This window comes from Hippocampus bargibanti, linkage group LG14 (genome assembly GCF_051943395.1).
Source record: "Hippocampus bargibanti isolate YZ-2025 linkage group LG14, ASM5194339v1, whole genome shotgun sequence".
Classification (NCBI taxonomy): domain Eukaryota; kingdom Metazoa; phylum Chordata; class Actinopteri; order Syngnathiformes; family Syngnathidae; genus Hippocampus; species Hippocampus bargibanti.
In genome coordinates this window covers 13,479,188-13,504,849 of record NC_142747.1, presented here as the reverse complement: position 1 = coordinate 13,504,849, position 25,662 = coordinate 13,479,188, and the positions used below count along the sequence as shown (strand labels likewise).

General features: G+C 41.5%; 2 protein-coding genes across 3 annotated transcripts; one reads left to right on the top strand and one right to left on the bottom strand.

Annotated features, from left to right (window-relative positions):
- Nucleotides 1-99: 99 nt before the first annotated feature.
- Nucleotides 100-21,706, top strand: bltp2 (bridge-like lipid transfer protein family member 2). 2 transcript variants are annotated; one of them, XM_089013852.1, is made up of 40 exons: nt 100-203; nt 685-797; nt 979-1,105; nt 1,280-1,329; nt 1,972-2,116; nt 2,802-2,920; nt 2,995-3,055; nt 3,117-3,297; nt 3,449-3,572; nt 3,648-3,772; nt 3,839-3,906; nt 3,966-4,102; nt 4,250-4,368; nt 5,326-5,516; nt 5,595-5,880; nt 5,952-6,157; nt 7,123-8,161; nt 8,540-8,731; nt 9,005-9,207; nt 9,406-9,524; nt 10,474-10,697; nt 10,773-10,963; nt 11,255-11,354; nt 11,537-11,736; nt 11,801-12,098; nt 12,416-12,573; nt 13,046-13,252; nt 13,661-13,760; nt 14,505-14,687; nt 14,758-14,879; nt 14,982-15,137; nt 15,239-15,360; nt 15,460-15,640; nt 15,997-16,083; nt 17,374-17,484; nt 17,557-17,692; nt 18,131-18,255; nt 18,868-18,969; nt 20,143-20,277; nt 20,605-21,706. In XM_089013852.1, exons 2-40 carry the CDS (start codon nt 727-729, stop codon nt 20,794-20,796), a joined length of 6,693 nt encoding a protein of 2,230 aa, XP_088869978.1. In that variant the 5' UTR covers nt 100-203; nt 685-726; the 3' UTR covers nt 20,797-21,706. The 2 variants fall into 2 exon arrangements, with proteins under 2 accessions (XP_088869978.1, XP_088869977.1); XM_089013851.1 differs by having other exon boundaries at nt 4,214-4,368.
- A 278-nt stretch (nt 21,707-21,984) lies between these two features.
- Nucleotides 21,985-24,708, bottom strand: sae1 (SUMO1 activating enzyme subunit 1). The gene is made up of 9 exons (XM_089013771.1): nt 24,491-24,708; nt 24,265-24,376; nt 24,031-24,204; nt 23,731-23,876; nt 23,556-23,658; nt 22,789-22,894; nt 22,553-22,697; nt 22,410-22,479; nt 21,985-22,211 (listed from the first exon to the last, which is right to left on the bottom strand). Exons 1-9 carry the CDS (start codon nt 24,589-24,591, stop codon nt 22,119-22,121), a joined length of 1,050 nt encoding a protein of 349 aa, XP_088869897.1. The 5' UTR covers nt 24,592-24,708; the 3' UTR covers nt 21,985-22,118.
- Nucleotides 24,709-25,662: the final 954 nt, after the last annotated feature.

Sequence of the window (25,662 nt, the reverse complement as noted above, 5' to 3'; positions counted from 1 at the left end):
GAAAGTTGTATATTTTTGTCAAGATAACCATGAGTCATTTCGATGAAGTTTCAAATACAGTATATATAATTGAATGATCCACAACATCTCTTCTGGAGTCGAGAGGGGCGGAGTGTTGATATTCGCTGCGGAGTAAAATGTCAGCTGTCGCCGCTTTGCAGTGCCACCCGGATCGCCTTGATGCCGTAAAAATGCCACGCTATGTGAGTTTATAATCTTTGCAGGAATACATCTAAGACAGCCTGTCTCCGCGTGAAAAAAGTTATTTCCTTTCGTCTAGTGGAAGCTAACTGCATTAGCCATAGCATTAGCCTACTAGCACAGATTTACATCAGATTTTTTACCATTTGATGACAAGATGCTCACGGTTTGTAGTAGCTAAACCGTAACGCTTTTATGTGACTAACTAATGTGTACTGTCATCACATGCATGATGGATTTTTTTTCGCGATTTGTTGTTAGCCTGATGCTATTCTACGTTGCACTTTTTTTGTACACACTCAATTATTCACTTGTGTTAGAAAGTAATGGTTTGCAGGGTTAATAAGTAATCACACAGTGTATATCGTCTATCCATTTAATCCGTACCTATTGGGGTGTGTTGTTGTGTCACACCTTTGTTAATATATTGGAAGTAAGAGATGCCAAGTTAAGAGTACCGTTATTTCTCTCTTTCCATAACAGAATCCGGTAAAATAGCAAAATGTCTACACAGTTTGAGACGTCATGACTTGGCTGCTCATTTCCTTCCTCATTATCCTGTTTCTTGCCATTGTCTTGTCATGCATCATATTCCGGTAAGTGTTAAGTTTAGCAGCATCCAAGTACTGGCTGTCATGGTTGTAATCAAAGTCAGCTTTATTGTCAAATATGCTAATATGCATGACATACAGCACAAATGAAATTACTGTCCTCTCGGACCCACCGTGCGAGGCACTTATAATGACTCTGTCTACCTTCCCCTTCCCATCTTCTAAGATGGCTGGTCAACACTCTGGCAGTGCGAATCCTCCAGAAAAGGCTGAATGCAGACTTGACAATCAAATCAGTGGGGCTGTTCTCAGTCAAAGGAGTCAGTATCCACTTTCACCCACTGCACACTGTGGTAAGTGACACACTGTCTACTTGGTACTCAACTACAGCCACTCTCATGTTCCTTTGTGGCATTGTGGGGCATTGTGTTTGTGGGACAAAACTACAATCAATTCCATGTTCCTCAAATGCTAAGTACATGTTACACCTGCACAATGTGGCCCTCACAGTAATTGTTTTGTGACAGGAAATTGACCAAATATGGATTTCAAGCAAACTTGTGAACCAGAATTTACCGTGAGTAAACAAATTCTTCATTTTGACTGAATACAGAATATTGACATAATGTTGTTTTTCTTTTGGGCATACTCACACTCAGCTGACTCTTCCTTGAGTTATTATTGATAACACATACGTTAAAAAAGAAATAAATTGATTGACTACAAATCTTTCAAAGAGTTAAATAAAACTCCACAGCATGCATAGGCACGTTAGTTTGCGCCATGCATTTTTCATATGATTAATGTGATTGCGCCTCTGAGAAGTTATTCATCAGAACCTCGTCATTGCGCAACGGCGATATGCTTCAACCACCAGCACAAACAGGCACATGTCTGGACACAACGTACTGTGCAGTTACTAAGATGAATTTAACAGTCTTTCATTATAACTGCAAATTTGTGCAATACAAATGAATAGAAGAACTGTATATAATCTAGAGTGTACGGATTGGTCACCTCCACGGCCTGAATGTACATGTATTTAGCCTATGGTTGCTCCTCTCACCGGTTAAACAGAATAGAAATTGTTAAAATAATTTTTCAAGCACAAACATTTGTGTATTTTGGAGTATGTGTTTGTGATGCTTTTATTTTATTATTATTATTATTATTATTATTATTATTATTATTATTATTGCATTTTTGATATTTTTTTAAGGAAATACTTGGCATTATGCGTGGGCGAGACAAGAGTTCGGTTTGACCTACAAGTGCCTCTTGGACAACTGACAAAGAGGACAAGCCATGGGAAGAAAACGAGAAAGGTTTCCATCAGTGCTACAACACTTCGCTTTCTATCACAAGTATGTATTGCAATAGAATGGATCCCATCCATCTATTTTTGTGTTGAACTCATGGTATGCCCTGACTAGTTGCCAGTCAATTGCAGGGCCCTCACAAAAAAATCACATGAGGTCACAATTTGGAATAATTAATAAAGCAAACATATTTTTGGAAAGTCGGAAGAAGTCAAAGTAGCCACAATTTCAAGGCAGAATGCCTTGCCTCTTTGAAGTAATTGTAACAAAGAGTGCGTGTTGACACTGCTGTGAAATGAATTCTCTTTGTGAGAATGAAACGGTATGAATTACAATTTTCTGGTTCATTAATCTACCCTGTTGTTTTCTTTTGGCCACTGAAACATCTGGTTGTCTGAATGTGAACGGTGTCATCGCCACAGAGGTCAATCATCAATGCATTAAAATGTCTGACTGGTGACTCTGCCGGAGATTTCCAAAGAAAAGCATTTTCATTGTTAAGCACATTGCCTTCTGTCTATGAACTTGGATGGGTTATGTTAAAAAAATAATGAACATTTGCTTGAAATAATTTTAACCCTAAGTAGGAATGAAAAGATGGTTTTCCAAGTTCAACTTCAAGGTTATAGTGCACTTTAAGTTCAGCTTGAACTGTGCAAGTTTAATGAGTACCATCCAGATGATTTAAGTGGCTCAAAAAAGCAACTCACTTTCGACACAATTCTTGCAGCTACTCTCGTTCCATATGAGCTCAGTCAATGTGATGGTTCTTAACATGGCACTGTCCGAGTCACTGTGGCAGATGACCGTCACGAGCATCACCTTGCTGCTAGATCCCCACAGTAAAAGGTATAATTAACTGCTTTCTGGTGCCACGGTTGTCTTAAATTACTTTTTATGAACCAACATGTTGCTTCATACAGGCTGGCTTGGGACTTCTCAGTGGGGCGATTAAGCAGCAACGTTCTTAAAAGCAGCCAGCTGGTAAGTTTCCCACTTCACTAAATTCTAAATCAGCATGACTAATATGTTGTGCATTTTGCAGGACATTTGTCTGGCAGAGGTGGCATTCAACCTGCTGCTGTCAGGCGATTTGTCTCTTCCTGAGATGAGGCCTGGCTTGGTGTCGCTCTGTGTGGGAACACTCCTGGCTGAGCTGCATGAGGGACTCTTCCTCAGCTCTGTGCTGGTGACAAATGAAGACCCCTCTAATGACCAACAGCAGGGTAAGTTATTGGTTTTTCCAGTGAACGAATTAGGTTAATTCTAGGTGATTTCTCTTACCTAAGTTGGCGGTTATCACGAATAACTAGTCATAGGAGTCATCATGTTTTAACATTGCAGAAGTAAATTTTAACATCCATTGTTGTTGCTCAGAATGTAAGAGCACCAAATTCATCCAAACAGAAGATGTTGAACAATTCCACAGCCTCATCCCGCACAAGGTCAACATGGAGTTTAACAACACAAACGTCACCTTGTCCATGCACAGTCAGAAAAAGTGAGTCATGCTTTGATTTTGTATTTTCCCCAGAACCTGGAATTCTTGACTCTCACCACTCTTTCACTTGTGCAGACACTTGAACTGGACGCTGAAGTCGTTAAAGCTTTGCTACGCTCGTGACAGTGAGCAGCTTCCTTTAAAGAGCTTCACACCCGAACTGAGCTTTCCCCAGAGCACCCTTGGGCTCCTTCTGGAGGGTCAGTGGCTGGTCTTCGCGTGGTGTCCAAAAATAGCACCACAAATAACTTTTCTTATTTTGGCAGATGGACTTCTTCTGTCACAAAGCAGGCAAAGAATTGTCTGTGTAAACACACTCAAAACCTCGCTGCAGGTAAGGAAGTTCTTCTTTATGTGACGAAAGATTTGAAACCTGTTGTTTTTTGCTTGTAGGTCACATCCATGGACATTTCTGGCTCCTTTGCTGTGAATACTTGCATCGTCCATTATCGTCACCAGGAGTTCTTCCATTGGCTCAATCTTCTTCCATGGGCACATCTTATGCACAGGAAGACGTCACGGCGAAAAAGGCAAGTGGTAATCCACAGGGGAAAATATTTCTTGACCATGGTAATGACAATGCATCTTTTTTTGTTTGTTTGTTTGATCCACATCCGCATCATTCTGTCTATCGTGTGTAGTCTATTAGTTGTTTTGCCCACCCTTCTCTTCCTCAGGCGCCTGCCCCATCTGGACGCCCCCGTGATGATTTCCTCCTCTGTGTCCAACCTCAATGTGTCTGTACAGCTTGGAGACACCACACCCTTTACACTCGGTTTCCTCTCAGCCAGCGCTGGTAGTACAGTCTTTACGTAATTGCGTGTTGTAGTTGTACAGACAATCTCCAACTTACGAACATTCGAGTTACGAATAACGGTACATACGAACATTTTTGTGGGTACAGTATGTCAAAAAATGTTCGGACAGATGCTGTAAGTTATATTTTTTTATTTTGCGTCTTTTTCCGGCCGAGCTTGCTTGCGATTGGTTGCGTACTGTGCTTCGCACACACAGACACATTAGTGGTTTCAAGGGCTGGATGTTTACCCGACGGACACCAAGGCTGACCAATCAGCGGCAATGCTTAAGTGTTGCCAACGAGTTCAGGCACCGATCCCCCGAGCTCGCTTACGATTGGCTGCGTAGAGTATGTGGGCGGGGAGGAAATCCCTCTTACCAGTTGATGCTCTGAGGAGGAGGCGCCGAGCTCGCTTACGATTGGCTGTGTAGACTATGTGGGCATAGAGGAAATCCCTCTACCCAGTTGACACTTCAGGAGGACGCGATGCATAACAATAAGTAATGGTTGCTGGCACCTAATTCAGTAATTACATGCCAGCAGCTTCAGTAATGCCTTACTGAAGACCCAAGAATATATGTCGTCGTACTTCAGTAGATATGAATTTATCTTACGACTGTTAGAGCGTCTGTGTTTTATACTTCCCCGTTCAGTGTTTAACTTAAACATACATTCCATACAAAATATAGCACTGCAGCAACTTACAAACATATTCACCTTACAAAAGACCGCTTGGAATGTATCTCGTTCATAAAGTGGGGAGTGTCTGTTTTTATTGTTAATAATACCCACAATTCCAGTCAAATATAATTTCATTTTAATTTTATTCATTATAACAATAACTGTTTTATAATCTTTAGTTTTTTTATTTAATGTGCAGTTGGTACACCATTTTAGTCAAACATTTTGCTATCCTTACATTGATCTTGTTATTTCCGCCATTTATTTGTGCAGAATTACAGCATCTTTTGGACTTAATGGACCAAGGCAACCCAGAGTCTCGCAACGTGCACCAACGTGCCTCGTTAAACCTGGACAGCTTCTGGTGGCGAGTGGGCCAGGGCTCTCATATCCAGCAAGCTCCACATCCTCCTGGCAAACATGTATGGGGTGAAGCTCTCGTTGTTGATTCCCTTGATCTTCAGGTAAGAACATTTCAAGAAATCATGTCATCATGCATTTATTCAAGCGCTGAATTAATCATAACTGTCTTATCAATCAAGGGGAGCTGGAATCGAGCCAGCAATGAGCAAAAAGGCAGCACTCCATCTTTGAGTGTGGAGTCCAGTCTGAGGGGACTCCAAGTAGAGTTATCGGAGACCTGCGCACTGTGTTTTGCTCGTCTGCTTTCTGTCATCTACACTCCAGATGGAGTGAGGCTGTCAGATGAGCCCTCGCCATCTCGCGTTCTTTCATACACCGGACCACCATCATCATCCTCACCTCTGCTGTTCAAACTGGACTTCCATTTGGAGGATGTTAACGTTTTCACAGTCTCAAATCTAGCAGGCAGGTTTGATTTGAAACAGTCCTCAACGTGTGTTTCCCCTTTGAAGTAAGCCTTTTTATTCTAAATTTAGGAGCTCTGTCTTTGCGAATGGATGCCGTCCGGGTGATGAGCTCAGCCGAGAGCTCGCAGGTGTCTCTGCAGGGCGTTGCTTTCTCCGCCATCAAGACACTCTCAGAGAACACCGAGACATGCTGTCCTTCCTCGCAGGTTGCTGAGACCATTGGCAGACTCACCGCCATCGCACTCTGCTATCACATCAGCACCCACACACTGCAGGTAGCTGCAAGTTTATTTCTTTCCAACGTATTTGTTCTTGGTGACATTGTAGTTAAAACATGTTTTCAAAAATAAAATGTACCGTAATTTCCGGACTACAGAGCGCACTTGATTATTAGCCTCACCCAGTATATTTTTAAAGGAAAAAACATTTTGTACATACATCAACCACATCTGTCTATAAGCCACGTGTGCCCAAATTGAGACATGAGATGTTTATTAAGAAAGATGATACACAGAAAAAGTTTTAATAATATATCTCAACTTTTGTTTCAAAACTGCCTGTTTTGCGGCAGCAACACAACAAGCATTACGGTAGCAACACTGCCCAAACAGAGCTGGTTAAAAAATAACATGCCGTAAAGTCACTGAGTCAGGGCAGTAATGGCAGCAACACATCAGCACTCGCTAAAAGGTATGGGTACAAAAACGTACAAAGTTACTGAGACACGGAAGAAACACGTTAGCACTCAGTAACGGGGCTGGTCACAAAAAATAGCAAGTCACTGAGAGCCCTCCTTATCTCCCGAGCTTGTGCTGTCCTCTCCGTCACGAAGCAGACCAGCTTTTTGAAATTGAGTACCGGTAACAATGCATCTTGCACAATTATCCTTGCAAATAGATCTCATGATCACATTTTTAAATAAAATACATTTTCTATTATGCTCATTTCCTTCCACATTTAAAAAAAAAACAGATGCTACTGTATGTTACAAATCTTGTCTATATAACGGCCACAGATATGAATGGTCGTTTCTCTTCAGGTACCCTCTAATTTTTTAGCAAGTAGACCAGGTTGTATGTACCATGCCTGTTGCCCAAAGTCCACTAGGATTCGACAACTTGTGACACAGATGTGTACAATTCATATAGGAAATAGATAGATGGATAGATAAATGCCTAATAAGTGTTCTTGAAGATATACTATCATACATGTAAGCGCTAACAAGATTTTTTCCAAACAGGTTCAGTGTGAGGATAATATGGCTGTGGTGTGGACGCCCCCGAGCCACATGTTTTTGTATCAGCACACGATGGAAGCCCTGGATTGCTGGCATATACTCTGCCGTGAACGAGAAACTGAGTGTACAGTAAGCCCAGACAAAGAGGATCAAAGAGGTCTGAGTGTGCTGCTAGAACTGGGAACAGCTTTCGCGACGGCACACGTGGGCGAGCACAACTACATCCTCCTCCGTACCGAAGGGCTGTCCCTTTCCAAGCACTGCAGCTCACTTCATGTTCGCACACCCGCCCTGGCGTTTAACTTTGACGGCCATGATATCCTCTCCTTCAAAGGTTTGGATATTGAAACGCACCAAGAGCTACCCGAGATGCAACTGCACAGAAATTGCTTTACCTCCTTCACCACACCTCACAACCGGGTCTGGGTTTTCACCTCCCCATTCCTTTCCGTCGAGTTCCCCTACCAGTACAACTTCTCTGACACCTTCGACAAGGCTATCAGCGTGCAAAAGTGGTTAAAGTCCCTGCACCGCCGTCCCTTCCAAAACCCCTCTGTTCACCAGTTCCCTCCTCCAGACCTCGTCTTCAAAATCAGCCAGTTTTCATTCATCTTCCTGGACGACATCTTTGAGATCAAGCTACGTGACAACTACGAGCTCATGAAGGATGAGAGCAAAGAAAGCGCCAAGCGTCTCCAGCTGCTGGACAAGAAGGTGGCTGACCTACGGAAGCAGCACGGTGAACTTCTGCCCGCCAGGAAGATTGAAGAGCTGTACAGCTCACTTGAAAAGAAGCACATCGAGATCTACATTCAGCGCTCACGGCGTCTCTATGCCAACACGCCCATGAGGAAATCGCTGCTGACTTGGACAGTGTCCGACTTAGAGTTGGTTGTCCTGGCTGACCAGTCGATTCACGGCCCGGAACGGGTGAGAGAGCAGCTGAGAGACATTGACAGGATCAGCCCCTTCCCCAGAGAGGGGCTTCACTTGGTTGTCCAATGGTGTCGTGCAGTCAAATTCAAACTGGCTTCATTTTTGGGTTAGTTTCCAGAGCTGTTGTAAATACGTCCACTTTTCACTTTCAAAGTAGAGAGGCTTGTGGTAAAAAAAGGTGTTGAATTCAACTTTTTTACTTGTTGTAAGTTGAAGTTCAGATTCTGAAATCTTCTTTTTTTACTGACTGTTTTTGTGGGGAGGGTGAAGAAGATTTTGACAAATACAGAATACAATGTAAAGTTATTTGTTTTCAAACGTAGTGGGGAAAGAGTACTAAATTGTTAACTGAAGAGTTGCAAAAAATAGTTAAGTAGATTAAAGTATTTGCTGTTCATTATTTCGAAACATGGATAGTTTTACATAATTTTAACAAACAACCTCTTACTTTATGCCTCACATCTTGTCTTTTTTGTTTATCCAGTGAGAATTCGGGACTACCCCCGCTACCTGTTTGAGATATGCGACTGGTCACTATCGGGGCGCCTTGTCGGGACAGAGCAGGACGGACAAGCCAGGGCTAGCCGGAAAGAAACGTTCTCGCTCGGCCTGCCGTGGGGAGATGTGACGGTGCACAGAAATATGCCACCTCTCAAGTTCTACTACGACTTCAAATGTGAGTTCATGTGCATTTACAATGTCCCTTATATCGTGGCTTTCTTGGGGCTCACCCAGGCATACCCGCAATCGAGACACATTTTAGCATTCTCCGTCCCGTTCGGTCAGAGGCAATGAATGCCAGCCGGTCAGATGTCTCAAAACTTGATCGTGAGAGATTGTACTTTGTTGTGGTGTGTAAGAGTCATTGTTCAAATCTGTTATTTGTTTGCTCTAGTCATATGGTTGAAATCCCTGGATCCCCTGTTAACTCACTACTGTTTATCTCCAGCCAACATTTGCCTCTACACCATCGTCTGGGGGCCATGTTGGGACCCGGCGTGGACCCTGATCGGCCAGTCGGTTGACCTCCTCACCAAAATGACGGCGGACCCATCGCCTCTGCTCACCTGGTGGGACAAAAGTCGCCTCTTGCTCCACGGACACTGGGTTATGGATATTGACCAAGCCAACCTGCATCAGCTTGCCACAGAGGTAAAACATCACATCATAATCACGGTTAAATAACTACATTTAAAATATTAATTCAGGTATCTGTTGTTGGTATGTAACAATGATAAAATTGACCTGGGAGCATAATTGCTGTTCCTGAAAAACATAACAGGACATTGAACAAAATGTTAGTCCAACTGTCCTTCTAATCGATCTAATATGAGAACTGCGTTGGTACAGGATCCGTACAACACTACAGAAAATTTGCACTGGGAATGGAACAAGCTCAACTTTGACTGGAACCCTGGCCAGCTTGTTTTCAAAGGAGATTTGAACGTCAACGTCAGGACGGCATCAAAGTGAGTATGTTTAATTTGAGTTGGTATCAACTTAAATCAATCAGAGTCAGAAAGCCTTTAATCCTCCCAAAGTGGGGACATTTGCAGTCCACAGCAGCAATTTGAAAGGGGGGTGAGGGGGGGAAGAGATAAAAAAAATATTCAAAGCATAATAAAAAATATCAGAACACTGAGGGGTATACTGTAACTGCAAAAATGGTTCATAAAAAAACTACATAGTGCAAGTATAACAAAAAAACACACTGAAGACGTCTGGGATTTTTTTAAACACTTCCGTGATATTTTATTCAATCACTCAGTTTTGCTTCAGCAAATGTTGAGCACATTGCCAGAACATTGCAGCAAAATGAAGCCTACTCGGTTTTGCTTGCATAGCTATTTTGATACTGTATTTTGTGGTTTTGACACTATATTCAACAATCTTGATGTGAAAAAGGTGTTATATTTGATGCCATATTTAAACAACATATCTGCTCTTTCCATCTCTTAAAGGGTTGTTCAAAAAAAGTGCAACCTGAGGCCCTTTTTGTGGCGTTGTTTGAAATTCTTGAGTCCTACTACAGAGCAGTTGTTGTTTCCCCACACCATTTATAGACTGCTAATCAAGTCTAGTTCCTTTGGATAATTTATCCATACCCCATCCACAAAGGTTTGGTTGTGAGTGTGGCAGCACTTCTTCTTCAAACCGCCAAATTTCACTTTGCAGCAGATCTGTTCATGCGATTCATGCAGCAGGCACATTGCCACTCATGGGCAACCCCCAATGCCATGCTGACAATTTAGCTGAACATTTCAGTGAGAAGCTAATCCTGCATCCAAGAATTCTGAAGCTCTACCGCATTTTGCTTTGACATGCTCTGTATGTGAGGCAATCATTGTTTGTTTTACAGTGTCTCTGTAGGAACGGGAATGAACCACTGGGATTCACTATACCTTTCTTGGATCTTAGGTACGACGACATCTGCTTTCTCCACCTTCCTAATTTATCGATGACGCTTGATATGCAGTGGCTCTGCCATGGCAACCCACATGATCATCATGCCGTTACACTCTGCTCTGCCGAGAACATTGCGAGTGTGACCTCAGGACAGCCTCACGACTCCTACAGGGCATTTCGCTCAGAAAATCTCAACCTGTCTATCACCATGGATCTGAACCAGCACTGTGGCTCTGGTAAGAGCGAGCGTGCATGCATGCTTACATTTGTTAAACTATCCTTCTGATTCGCATTTCACTTTTCTTTTCCAGAATCATCCCAGCCAAGAATCTTGCTGTACAGTAGCACTCTGCGCTGGATGCAGAACTTCTGGGCCACCTGGACAGGTGTGTCCCGACCCATATGCAGAGGAAAGCTCTTTCACAGTCTCAGGCCTGTGCGTAAAAAGCTGGGTCAGCATTACAAGCAGATGTCCTACACGGCTGCCTTCCCACAACTACAAGTATGTGTATAGCCTATTCTCATTGCATGATGTAGGCAGTAGTAATGCGATCATACATTTATTTAGTTGAGGTATCCAATGGTGATGGTTGATATCGCAGCTGGCCACACATCAACCTGACATTAGTCAACTTAATGTATAAAATTAATAACATTAAGTCAGTAAATATTATGTGAAATTTTACAAGATCAATATTTTATCTACATTTTTAAATTTGTTCCACAAAAGTGAATGTTGAATTTTTGATATGAATCACAATGCAAAGTTTGTTTCCATTTGTGTGTCCTTCAGGTTCACTATTGGGCATCCTTTGCCCAGCAAAGAGGTATCCAAGTGGAGTGTAACAAAGGCCACGTCTTCACTCGAGGCGCTCAGAGATTAATTCCACAGGGTATTTGTATATGCAGTTTGTATGTGTTGTGTGTATATTGACATACCGGTACCTGATCGCAAAAAAATAATGTTTTTCACTGGTTGGAATCCCTCAAACAGAAATCAACTCTTAAACAATGCTTCCGCCCTTAACTTTTTCTCCTCTCTTTTTACGTACAAAATATATGTCTGCTGAAACAGCTGGCACAGTGATGAGGAGGCTGATCTCGGAATGGAACGTGACTCAAATGGTCAGTGAGCTGTCACAGGTGACTGTGCACCTAATGGCCTCCACGTGGGATGAGACAGCCGACCACCAGATCAACGCTCAAGTGAACAAGACCCACCTGCTCAGCCTGTCCTCCCTGAGTTACCAGCGACAGAGCAACCGCGTGGAAGAGGTCGTATCACTGTATATTTACAAGCAGCTGTGGTCTGTGTATTATGTAGTTTTGTTCTTACCAGGAAGTGAATCCAAAGGATGAAACCAACGCTTCATACACTCACAGGCTGCGCCTAGTTGACTTGCGCGCCTCCTGGACCACCACCAACAGGAATATAGCATTCGGGCTATACGATGGGTACAAAAAGGCCTCAGTCTTAAAGAGAAACCTCTCCACAGAGGCACTGAAGGGCTTGCGCATTGACACGCAGCTACAGGCCAAGAAGATAAAGCGCTTGCCTTCAAGCTACTCCCCCACCACAGCCCCTGCTACACCTGTTGTGCCCACATTAACTCGAGCAGAGAAAAGTCCACATGAGGGTGAGGAATTTTCCGTATTTAAAAAAACTAAGGCGAGCAGAGGGAGGAAGACATTTATGGCCGTATCATTTCATAGTCATTAATTTTCCTTCAACGGAACCTACACCATACGTGCTGCATGCAAAGAGTCCATGAAACTAAACTCCTATTCAATTATCAAAACACTTGTTATAACATTCGTGCAAATACTCCACCCAGTAGTTTTTGTTTTCAAACCACCACTGTGCACAATCAAAATAATCATGAAAACTGGAAATAATCCACAACGTTTGGGAAAATTGCTATCATGCCTGTCCCGTTGCTCCTTCTCTCTGTAGGAACATCAATGCTTCAGAAGCTGATTGAAGAAACAGACAAGTTTGTTGTCTTTTCTGAAGAGGACTCGGGTGTCAGTGATCAGCTGTGTGGCATTGCAGCGTGTCAGACTGATGACGTTTACAACCGAAACTGGTTTATTGAGTTGGTCAACTGCCAGGTAAACAAGCGGCATGACCACTCTTAGGGCTTGATTCTTAAAGCCTAAATAGCAGCCACTAAATAGTATGTTGACTCAAATTGTGGTTGGGTGTTTTGCCCGTAATATACTATGGTTGCAATGTTTTGCAAAAATCTCGCTAAACTGCTTGTTTACTCTAATAGCATGCCTTTCAGGAACTATTTGAAGATGCAAAATTAGCCATTAGTATTCATCCAAATGTTGATAAAATCAAGCATGCTAAATTAATCAATTTGTATGCACTATTCCAAGCATGTGAAAAATAAACTGCCATGCAAGTTTCCCGTTTAGCCGATGCAATCCTGGCTATGCCCAGTTAGTCGATCAATCCCCACATCAGTTACGAGCACAGTCAAGTATGTGCTCCTTTTTGCACGGATCTCCATTAAATCAGGCCCTGTATAAATTATCTGCAATTTGTGGTGACTTAAGAGTCTTTCTCCTTACATAGATGATGCTCCGTGGGACAGAGACTGCCGGTTGTGTACTGGTGTCTGCTGCCAAGGCCCAGTTGCTGCAGTGTGAGCACCATCCGGCCTGGTACAACGGCACCCTGAAGCAGAAGACCACCTGGACCTGCCTGCTGGATGGCATGCAGTACTTCGCTACCATGGAGCCCAATCCCTCGGAGCAGGAGGACAGACAGCTGTGGCTGGAGGTGGGCTGAACTCTCCCTCGGTAGTGAGACATAAGAAGGCTGACAATTTTGCTAGAAGCATTCCCTGCAATGTTAAAGTTCTTAAATCTGACAATTCCTTGACATTTTATAAAAGATATCACAGACATGAATAGATAAACCACAAAAGTCTCAACATGCCATCCCTGAAAAGCTACAAAACCTCAGCTATGTAGATTTAAAGCAGACAATGTTAGGGTAATTTTGGCTACTTGCAGGGGTCTTTCAATGACCAGCGGACTCCTCCTTGATAGTTGATAATAACAAAGTGCACTTGACAGATAGAAAACGTTCAACACTACAATGTTTACAGCGTGACCAACTGTCTTAAAAATCACACCCGGAAGACATAAACTGATTATGCACGTTCAACTGCGACTTTATATTTAGGTGAAAAACATTGAGGAGCACCGACACCGGAATTTTGACTCAGTGCTGGAGCTAATGGAGAGTGGCCAGGCCGTGGGTGGAATGGTTTGCACCACTACAGGTAAAACTGATGTCAGGCCCACATACACTTCTCACACGAAACTTCTTATTCGAGAAAAGTAACTGGTGGAAAAATATGTACAACTCATCAAATTAACTCATTCATTGCCAGACGTGCAAAAATGTGTCCACTTCAGTGCCAGAGTTTTTGTCATTGTCACACGAATTCCAGGACTCACAAAATATTGAGTTTTAGGACTACATAAACATTCAATGCAGCGTAAGAAACTTTAGACTCTCTTCTTTCATCAGAAAAAAATAGTTATTTCCTGAATTATATGCGTCTGGAGTTGTATGATGAAATGAGCTGTGAAAACATGTAAAGTCTCGTTAGATATCGGCGATGTCCATATCGATACTATTTCTATGCAATGCAAACAGGGTCGGATATAAAAGTCATTGGACTTTATCGAGAGCGCTACAACAGCTGAAGCTGGAACAAAGCTGTAACATAAAAAGGGAAATGCTGACCCCTTGTGGAAGGGAAAAAACACCGCTTTATCAGCACGCAAGGAAGAAAAAACAAAACCTGAACTAATTCGGTAATGGCACTCTATGTCATATTTCCAATTCCTGAATAAATTAGTGAATGGCAGTAAATGAAAGTTGCCTTTAAATCTTATAATGCATTGAAGACTCATTGTAAATTTTCACCTGAAATCTTACTACCCAGATTGTTTTGTTTTTTATTTATTTTGAGCAGCATGTAAACCGACTTCAACCAACAACTTGTGTTCGCATTCAGACTGGAATCAGCCCGCGCAAGTGAACGAGGCCCAGCAGGTCCAGCGGATTATCTCACGTTGCAGCTGCCGAATGCACTACATCAGTTACAGTCACGATATCAACCCGGAGCTCGCCACCCAGATTAAACCACCTGAACTGAGAAGCCACCATGAGAAGGAAGATCTGCTAAAGAAACAAGCTGGTATGTGTGCTTCCCAGATAGATTCTGCTTTTTCAGCATCTATTTGCTGATGGCCGTACTTATTTCCCAGGTGCTGTGGACACGTTCACCCTCATTCACCATGACCTGGAGATATCAACCAACCCTGTTCAGTATGCCATGATCCTGGACATCGTGAACAACCTCTTACTCCATGTGGAACCCAGACGCAAGGTGGGGCAATACAACAGCAACTGCTGCTTGCGTGTTTGTTTGTTTTTTTGGCGGGAGTTGACATGTCTTTTTGCCTTCCGTTTGTCTCTGTTTCGTGTGCAGGAGCACAGCGAGAAAAAGCAGCGTGTTCGTTTCCAGTTGGAGATCTCCAGTAATCCCGAAGAGCAGCGCAGTAGTATCCTTCATCTCCAAGAGGCAGTTAGGCAGCACCTGGCCCAGATAAGAAGCCTGGAAAAGCAGATTTACTCAAACATCAGGGTGTGTTTTAAATGCTCACTACTAGTAACAAATGTTTTTTTTTTCTCCATTTTTTTTTTAATTTTAATCCTCTCCTTTATTTGCTGTTCACCAAACCGTAGGCACAACCCGATGACCTAAGTAATGACGAACTGAACGAGATCAACACACAGCTGCAGAACCAACTCAACCAGGAGAAAAATGACATGCAGATGAAGAGTGAGGAGCTCAACATCCTCATAAGGTCCGCACCATAGCTGTACTGATTCAATGTTCGTGGTTCTAAAACAGGGCTGAGTATTGCACGTGGGGCACTTGCACTGAACATCTCCTTCCTTCTCAGGTGCTTCAAAGACTTCCAATTGCAACGTGCCAATAAACTGGAGCTTCGGAAGCCTCCAGAGGATGTGAGCGTAGCGAGAAGGACAGAGATCTACTTTGCTCAGGCGCGCTGGTGTCTGACCGAAGAGGATGGCCAGTTGGGCATTGCTGAGCTGGAGCTGCAGAGGTTCATGTATAGTAAGGTGAGGGACTACCGGGCCACCCTCAAGTAAAATCTTGGATTTTTTTTTTCCCACAAAAATCCCATTTCCAATACTAATGGGTTTTTCGTCCCATGATTGTCGTTCGCCAGTCCCTTTCATGACACGAAAAACAATGTTAAAATGATTGGAATTAAGTTGTCCATTAGTTTAACAGGAATTCATCAAGCATGTTATGAATATGTATGTGTATATGAATTTTATTCCACTACAGCTCTCAAAAAGTCACTCAATCGTTATGACAATTTAAATCTCATTCAGAAATAGAACCAGGCCTTGGTTGGGGTATGAGTTTTTCATCTGGTCTTCTGCAATTGACTCATTTTTTCACCACACAGATCAACAAGTCTGATGACACAGCAGAACATTTGCTGGAATTGGGATGGTTCACGATGAACAACCTGCTGCCCAATGCAGCCTACAAGGTAACATATGTCATGTCCAATAAATCACCATGATTAGAAGTGGTTCTCAAACTAAGGTAGCCGGAAGCCAAGCGTCTGGGAACTTTAGCATCAGGTCTTTACAATAATGCCTGTTATTACAGGAGCAGTTTCTAGAAATTGTATTTTTTAATGGTATGTTTCTATATTTACCAAGTAAATAATTGTGTAACATTACAATAATAGTTTTGTTTTATTAATTTCTTAAAACCCGACTTGAAAATTCTGACAATCTTAAAAAAAACCTTTACTAAAACTATTATTTCCTTTTATCCAGACAAAATATTTTTGTCAAAATGCCAATTTTGTTTGGTAAAAAAAATGATGTAACTTTATTATTTTTCTTGAAAATAGGCAATTTTTAAAATTCAGTCATTAGAATTATGAGAAGATCCTTGGAAAAATTCCTCCTGTATAAATATTCCCTGGAACCTAAAAGTTTGCCAACTTCCGTATTTTATCACCAGAGAAATGTACAGTATTAACTTGGTAAAGCCAATGTGTCTTTATATTCTCTACCTGGCTTTCCATGTGCAGCGTGTGAGGGTATGTATGCACATCGCTTTAAGTCTGTGTTGATTGATACCATCTTGTTTGTTCTTATGACATCATCCACTGAGACTTGAATGCTGCATGCACAAGAATCGTCATCCTGCCTCACTCATTTGAATATATTTTTGAATGAACACATATTTTAATATACATATTCACACAATGCCATTCATGGATTCTAGTGGTTATTTATTTATCATAAAGAACTCGAGATTAAATTGACTTTTTCCCCTATAGGTGTTAATTTCTCTTGTGCAAGGGGAAGTTTATTCTGAATAACTGGCATGATTCTAATCTTATATAGCATCTGCTCGTGTGTTACAGCGGTTTGTCTCACAGATCTTACATTTTTGTGAATGGTAGGTTTCCATTTATTTCTATTGTATAATTTGGCAGTGATCAGGAGTACCTATCAAGAAAAGTGATAGCTACGTTACACATATCACAATTGGGAAGGAGTGCCTCAAGTGATTTTGTGAGATGCACATTGTGCCATCTGTTTGATTCGTCATTTTTTTTTTACCTTGTCAGTCATTGTATTTAAATCATGGAATGTGGCCAACATCTTGAATAGCTGATACAACAATAATGGATCTGAGCACTCATAGTGACCAAATGTACCAGAATTTAGGTGTCACATCGGCTCAAGCACAATTAGAATGGCATAGAATGAATGCCCGCAGACGGTTTTTTTTTCCATGACACCTCTTTTTCCAATAGGTGGTGCTTCGCCCTCAGAGCGCCTGTCAATCAGGGCGTCAGTTTGCCTTGCGCATTTTCAGCAAGGTGCGCCCTCCAGTAGGTGGGATCTCTGTCAAGGAGCACTTTGAGGTGATGAAAGTCACAAATCTCATTGTCATATTTTCATCCCCTACACTGACAATGAATACATTCTCATATTAGGTGAACGTGGTGCCTCTCACCATCCAGCTTATGTACCACTTCTTCAAGAGAATGATGGGATTCTTCTTCCCTGGGAGGAACGTGGAGGAAGATGAGGTGGCTGATGAAGAGGACAAATTCCGACTAGTCACCACAGGTTTGTTTTGACATTTGTGTGTTTTGAAACTTTATATCAACAACAAAGCGGTTGCCATGAAAAAAAAAACAACCAGAGTCTGTGTTGAATAAAGTATTTGTAAATTATTTTAAAACGGTTCATAAACTGCTGTTTCCATTGCAGTGTGTTTTTTTTTCATGTTTTTCCACAGCTTGTGTATGAGTAGACTGAAATTACTGAGAGGCTGGAATTGCGCAAACTATCCAGCAATGCCGCTTTATACTAAAAATCACATTGGGTTACCACTTGTGTTTTGCAGATTGAAAATTAAAATGTAAACAAAATAGACAGCTAAAATTTCTGTTTGTAAAATTCCTTTCTCATTTTGTAGTATCATAATATGAAAAATACCTTTTAGATTGCGATAATCTAAGATTTTCATTCATTCATTTGTTTTATTTCAAACCACCTCGTCAGGTATCCCCGTGAAGAATCGTCAGTCTTCTGAAGACACCATGGGTGCAATGGGCCCTGCGAAAGGCGTTGCCCAGGGGATTAACCGTGGTGCCGGTGTTAGGAGGTCGTTCAGAAAACCCCTTGAGGTATTGATACTTTTACAAACCCATTCCAATAAAGTTGCGACATTATGTTTAACATAGTCATGATATTTAATATTCAAACTGCCAAACATTTTTAATAAATAATGTAATTATTAGTTTAGAATTTTATTACTGCAACGTGTTCCAAAGAAGCTTGGACATGTGACAAGAAACAAGGAGAAAATTGAGGAATGTTGATCAGATACCTGTTTGGAACATCCCTCAAGTGAAAGGGCTTATAAATGAAATACATTTCATTTATAAGCGCCTTTCAAAACTCAAGGACACTTTACGGTCGCAGGGTAAGTGTTTCTGCGGGTGAGCTAGAAAACACGATTGGGTATAAAAGTATGATATAGTTAGAACAGTTTAAAACAATCAATGTATTGTTTCATATGTTTCATCAATGTACAGCTGGAAGGAATTTAGGGATTTTATCATTTTCGGTCCATAAACCAATAAAAAAATTCACAACATTGACTGTCCGTGACCTTTGATCCCTCAGGTGGTATCAATATGTAAGCATCCCAATTTGGAATGGAATTTGCTTTATATTTGACAATGCCTGGATTAAATTAAAAAAAATCAGTGGTGCTTTCTTCTTTCCCTCACCAGCATCCTGTTGATGACATTGACAAGATGAAAGAGCGAGCAGCCATGAACAACTCCTTCATTTACATCAAGATTCCTCAAGTGCCTCTCTGCGTTAGCTACAAGGTGACTAATGTTGACTAGACATAGATTTAGATGTTATCAATTGTGTTAAACTGACTAATAATACCACTTTGTTCAAAACGAAAAAGTACAAGGACTCAATACTTGAGTAGTGATGTATCTGATACCAATATTTGCTTTTAACATGTAAAACGTCCATAAAAGCAATGTCAGGTCATTTTAAATATTTGCTTTTTAATTATTTCTGAGTATGTCAGTCACCGTGAAATACAATTTATAACGTCATTGTAAAATTAATCGCCCAAGAATATTGTGTCAATTTCCCAACATATGTGTTAGGCTTGATAGTCTGCGCCCGACTCTTTAAAGGACAACAGACGTCACTTTTTTGTTTCCTAACTGACATCAGAAAAACGTTTTATAGCATCTAAAATACCCAAAACACGCAATATGATATTTTTATTCAAATGCAAAACACCAATAAAATGACTTAATGTGTCCAAAATCTGCAAAAAAATTGAGCTGCGAATTGGGCATTTTCAGAAAGTCCCGCTCCCTGTTCGTGACGTCACGCCAAGACGTCTTGCATTGCTTGTGAATCAAAACAATGGCTTCAGATTCGGAGAATATGCTTTCTTGTTACACATCCAGTTATGAATATGATTCAAATAGTTCTGAAGAGGAAAGCATACATGTTTGCAATCGATTAAATAATTTATTCCGTGCTATTTTGAGGTAACATTGGGGGGGGAAATGTCTCACCCAAAAAGGGGCAGAAAATGGCCACTGAGCTCCTGTGAGGAATGAATCAGCCCGTTTCCACAGGCTGGTAAATTCCTTACATGGAGCTTGGATGCCCTATTCTGGCTCTTTCTGGTGCAACATGAGGTTTTCAGACCAAACAAGCATTGACATGATGGAAGGACTGCTACAATGTGTCCTTTATTTTCGGTCAGGAGCGTTCCTTCAGTGACGTCACGTACGGTCTCGTCACCAACTCAAAAACAAGACTTCCTGAATATTCAGCGTGAGTCTTAAAACATAAAATATAACTATATGCGGTGGAATATTTGTAAAATACGCTCAGTAGAAGTCATTTGAAGCCATTTTACAAATTATGGACACAACTTGTCCGGAGACGTCGGTTGTCCTTTAAGGCTCGTTGTTTTCAAGCCATTTTTACGCCACCAAACAAAACTTCTTCTTCTTCTCCAGGGAGAAAAAAGCAGTGTGGATTGGAAGGACCTCAACTTGGTGCTTCCGTGCTTGGAGTACCACAACAACACTTGGACGTGGTTGGACTTTGCCATGGCCGTGAAGAGAGACAGCCGCAAGGCTCTGGTTGCACAAGTATGCCGCAGTCTAGATCCTCATCCACAAAGACCTTTTTGTTAGGGAATTAAAAAACTATGACAAAAAAGGGACAGTAACCTACTAGAATAAACTAGTAACAACGTTAAAACTGGCTAATGAGTTGGTGGCAACCTCAAGCAAGACGCTGACTAGGCGAAACAAAGTAACTTGTTGATTATCAACTTTTATTAGACCAAGGCATATATTCCACATCAGGGGGAAAAATTGGGTGCACAACATAGGAAAACAATTCTGATCTAATTAGATTTTATTTGATTGCTCTTTGTGAGTTTTTCAACGCGACGAATTTTCTCCCTATCTCAGATGATCAAGGAGAAGCTGCGCCTAAAACCAGCCGCCGGTGGCGCCGAACCACGGGGGAAGACTTTGGATGGCAAGGCGGACTCAGGCCTGCAGCAACAGCAGGAGGAGGACGAAAAAGCTCGGCTGCTCATTGGCCTCAGTGCTACCGACAAGAACTCAGGAAAAAAGAGCATTTTCAGCAGACGCAAGTGAGTCAGTCGGTGTCGGGAGGGCAAACCTGCCAATGGGACTATTTTGAGGGAGTTGTTATATCATTTAATCCTGCTGAACTTCACATTGAAGTGATCAAAATCCTCGGTGCCTGTTGATAATGAATCTGACCAAACGCTAACTAAGCATCGTCACTGCATTTCAGCCAATGACCACAATTGCTTGTTAACTCTGTGAGCGTTTCCCGCTGGTTCAGGAACACCTCACCTACGTCGTCTGCTGTAAGAATGCCATTAGTATGCAAAAAAAGGGGGGGGATGATGACTCGCTGGTTTATATCAACAGACGCATTTCAATGAATTGAGACCGTATTCCCCAACCTTTGAGCCAAGGCATTTATGTTACGAAAGTAAAATATCTGGCACGGCACCAAACAAAAATGTCACAAAAAGTAGTTTGTAGCAATGTTTTGCGATACAAGCACTGTATGGTGCCAGTGAACTCAACTCAACTGACCTCACAACCCACAGCAGTTTACTTTTAAGTTGTTTATTGATCAAGATTCACCATCAAATAGAGTAACACGTGCAGTGTTGTACTGTAATCAAACACGGCACAAAAAAAGATTACTTTTTGAATTGAACAATTTAAATTGAGTTTTCTGCCGTACATTGCAACGCAACCCCAGGAATGGGAGCCAATTCCTGCCCACTGAAAAAAGTTTTTCTGCCTAATCATGCCACAAGGTGGTGATAAAGCGACACATTTTCATTAAACAGCTTTGACCACACAAAGCTAAAAGCAAGTAGGTGAGTTTTCTTCCAATAATAAAGGATTCAATGAAAATAAATCAAATTACACCACTATCACTATATGGGGATTCACAGTATTTTAATTTACTGAGATGCAGAATGTTTTTTGAATACATAATATAATAAAATTGCTGAAAGTCTTTTTGTTTCTTGTTTGTTTTATGGCACTCCGCTCAAACGTGTTTAAACTGATTGATATTCAAATACAACATTCCATTAGTTTGTTTTTCACTGATATGTATCTGTGGTTTTCAAACCAAAAAAAAAACAACAGATATAACTGAAACCCTCCATTTCTTGCATTTTTAAGAAACTGTTTCAGTAGCTTTCCACTGGTCCCGCTAATTAAGTAACTAACCGATTAAGCAACGTATCATAACAATCCTTTCAACAAATATAGAAACACATAGACGGGAAGGATGCTTTTCTGAACCATTCTTTATTACCAAACATAAGAAAATACCAAAAGTCATAAATGGTTTGCAATGCAAGAAGTAAACAAATGCTATTGGATGCGAAGTGGGTCGATGGTAGAGCAAGCTGTCTACACATTCAGTTTGGCCCAAAATAGTCCACCATGCCATTTCCTTTTCGGCCATCGAAGAAAAAGAAATTGCGATGTGGAGCGTCTCTCTGGGACAGAGCCTGGACAACAGCAAACATGTTGAAGTGTTGAGTCTAGAGTTATATTTGTGAGTAGTGTTAATTTAGGATTCTGAGTAGTTCAGATTTGTTTGAGGCTCAGGTTTGTTTGGGTTGTCGGTGTAGATTGAAAGTTTGGTTACGGTTAGTTCAGAAAAAAAAGAAATACCAATGCAAACATGTGTGTGCATGTGTACTTACCTTGACAATTTCTTGTCCGAGTACGCCTCCCACAACTGCGCACACTGGTGACATCTCTGAGAAGCAAAAACTGAGGACATACCAGGACACAGTCGGTACTCACGAACAGGATGCAGCCTCTACCTTATCACTCGGTACCTTACCTGATAAAATCATCGTTCAGTAGGTCGCTGGCTACACCCAAAGTGTCCAGGACATCCTGGCGAATCTGACTTAGCAACTGGCTGTCCTCAGCAAAGCATTGTGGGTCGGGATCTCGGCCCTTATCCGTGCGGAACTTCAGCAGCACTAAGGAACATTGATTGTACTTTCACTGAAATATCTACACACTGAAGATTCAAATTTTTCAAAACAAAAATCAACGCTGAAAGGTGAGTACCATGAAGGAGGAAGTAGTCAACAGGCGTGCGCTTCAGAGCGGCTTTGACCTTGTCGCCGGTCCAATCTACCCCCAGAGCCTCCTTCAGCTGGCAGAACTTCGATGTCTGTTTGAAACATGTCATCGTGATTTGAATTCATTCAAACTAAAAACATTAGCAAAAGAAATGAATAGAACATGAGCTTTTTAGTTTAACATGAACATTGTACTGATTCAATGTTTTTAAGGTTAGCAGATTATTTTATGTTTAACAGTATTTTAGTTTTGACGGCAATAGAACATTTGGTATTCTAACACTTATGTTTATAGTGGAAAAGGTTTCTTCAATCGTCATCTGTACTTCTTTGAAGGTGTCGGACGTTTCACTCCTCATCTGAAGAGCTTCGTCAGTGAACTAAAGTTGTGCTGGTAACTGGCTGGTAACTATGTATCCCTGATGGACAGAGGTGGCGGTGCCAGACTTCTGCTCTATCCCTGCTCTAGGGTTGGGGGAGCCATAGACTACTCCCTGAAGCTAATCTGATTAATTCTTTTGTTCTACCTGATTACCTCTAATGTTCTATCGCTGGTTCAGATTGCCTCATTAACTCTGGTATCACCTCATTAGCATGAGGTGCTCATCGATGGACCAATCCTGTACGACCGAGAGCCGACACATACATATTTATGTCTATACTCCTCACAAAAAAAGTTATTAATACAAAAGATTAGTTCAAAAACATTTGTGGTATGAAGAAATATTGAAAAAGAAACTGGTTTGCTCTAACCTTTTTCACCATAGTGGTCTCATTAGGGTCCACTTTGACCTTCTTGGCGTCAGGACCATCATTCGAGTCTCCTGAAGACTTTTTCACCACTTTGGGTTTCTCCCTGAACAAAGCAAAGTCGACAGTGGCCCTGACTTGACAAACTTTTGTACTTTTAATTCATGTTCAAACTCACTCCACGTAGTTGTGTTCAGGTCCAAGGTTGCAGAACATGTAACCATAGTAACCATGGACATCACCACAGAAGACCATAATGTTGTGTTGCGAGCACAGCTGGTCCACGCGCACCATTACGTCTTTGGAGCAGCCGGTAAGACAAACCTGCATGACAAAAAGTTTGTCATCCATTCTTTTAGTCACTAATATTTTATAACTGACGTCCCAAATAAAGATCAATTTATTGTTTGGGGTCATTCAATAAAATAATCAGTGCCTTTAACACAACTGTAAACGCAACCACATAATGCGAACTCACTGCATTGAATTGCAAGAAGTAAGTGTCGGGTTTGTCTTCTATTCTGTCCGTGTCAGCGAGCACCTCCACCATGGGATTGAGGTTCTGTGCACGCTCCAGGGACGCTTGGGCTCGATTCCGGCCATGCTCGGTCACCGGGACCAGAAACTGAGCCCGACAGGACTCCTCTGTCACCTGGTGAGAATAAACATATCAAATATAATAATATATATTGGTGAGATTCTGGCAGTTTACCTTCTCGTGATCCAGTAAAGTGAGTCCTTTGACTCCCGCCAAGATTAAGTTCTTGGCCACCTCTGCCCCCAGGCCACCCAAACCTGCCAGCAGAACCCGTGAGCCACGCAGTCTGCAAGGATTGTGCACATTGATGACATCGATTCAATTGTTTAAATGTACAATAAAGCCACAAATTCTTAAAACACTCTGACACGAATGATATTAGCATGGCGCCCTAACCTACCTCTTCTGGGCATCCAAGCCCCAAAGCCGGATCTGGCGGTCATACTGAGCCGCCTCTTCCTCGGTGATGACCGGGTCCTCCTTTTCGATCATATCAATCATGTTGGACTTTTTTCTTGGGGGGGGCAGCTTTAAAAGTGATCGTTCAATGGGGCAACACCACCGATTGTTTCAAAAGACGCGATGGTCCCGCTGATGGGTCGCTGGTTGATGACGTCGTTATAACATTATACTTTTTTTCGTCGTGGGTTTTTATTTAAAACAATAATAGATATTTCTAATAGTTATTTTCACATTGAGAGAATTGTGACGAACATTCACCCCATAGATTAATCATTTTTGATAATAATTTAGATTGGAAATTAACTCATTGTCGCACATATGTTTAACCCTCAGGTTGGACTTGCGTCCATTTTTAGAGGTTTCTTGAGAACTGTATTAATTTGATACAATACATGATTGAATTAACTCCTCATATGTCAACGAAGTACAGATGGCGGCTGAAGAAACATTTTAATCGACCCTCACATGTTGATAAACAGCTCACATGTTGATAAACAGCTATATATATATATAATTATCCAATATCATATATATATATATATATATATATATATATATATATATATATATATATATATGCCTTTATATATATATATATATATATATATATATATATATATATCTTTCTATCAGAGTAATTCCGGTTTGAATGAAGGCTGGCGCGTGTGGCTGCCACTGCTCACCCAGAGAAAGAACTGATCCTGTGACTGTAAAGTGACCTTGAGAGTTTTGGAAGGAGCTTATAAATTAATTTTATTTTTATTATCCATCCATTTTCCGTACCGCTTATTCCTCATTAGGGTTGCGGGGGGTGCTGGAGCCAATCCCAGCTCTCTTCGGGCACGAGGCGGGGGACACCCTGAATTGGTTGCCAGCCAATCGCAGGGCACACAAAGACAAACAACAATCACTCTCACGCTCACACCTAGGGACACTTTGGAGTCTTCAATCTGACTGTCATGTATGTTTTTGGAATGTGGGAGGAAACCGGGGGTTTCCTCTTAGAAGAGAGGTGAGGGAGGAAAAAAGTAGAACCAAAGAGGATTGGATTTGGACTTTTCTGTAAAATAAATATATAGGATTTTTTAATGGGGCAAATAACACAACACT

Excerpts from the sequence above, each read along its gene's own strand:
- sae1 (XM_089013771.1), bottom strand. The coding sequence starts at position 24,591 with ATGATTGATATGATCGAAAAGGAGGACCCGGTCATCACCGAGGAAGAG. Across the intron at positions 24,205-24,264 it reads CTTTACTGGATCACGAGAAG|GTGACAGAGGAGTCCTGTCG; the intron begins GTAAACTGCCAG and ends TATTCTCACCAG. Across the intron at positions 22,480-22,552 it reads CTGAACGATGATTTTATCAG|TTTTTGCTTCTCAGAGATGT; the intron begins GTAAGGTACCGA and ends GTATGTCCTCAG.
- bltp2 (XM_089013851.1), top strand. The coding sequence starts at position 727 with ATGACTTGGCTGCTCATTTCCTTCCTCATTATCCTGTTTCTTGCCATT. Across the intron at positions 4,103-4,213 it reads AAGACGTCACGGCGAAAAAG|TCTATTAGTTGTTTTGCCCA; the intron begins GCAAGTGGTAAT and ends TATCGTGTGTAG. Across the intron at positions 11,355-11,536 it reads TCAGAGATTAATTCCACAGG|CTGGCACAGTGATGAGGAGG; the intron begins GTATTTGTATAT and ends CTGCTGAAACAG.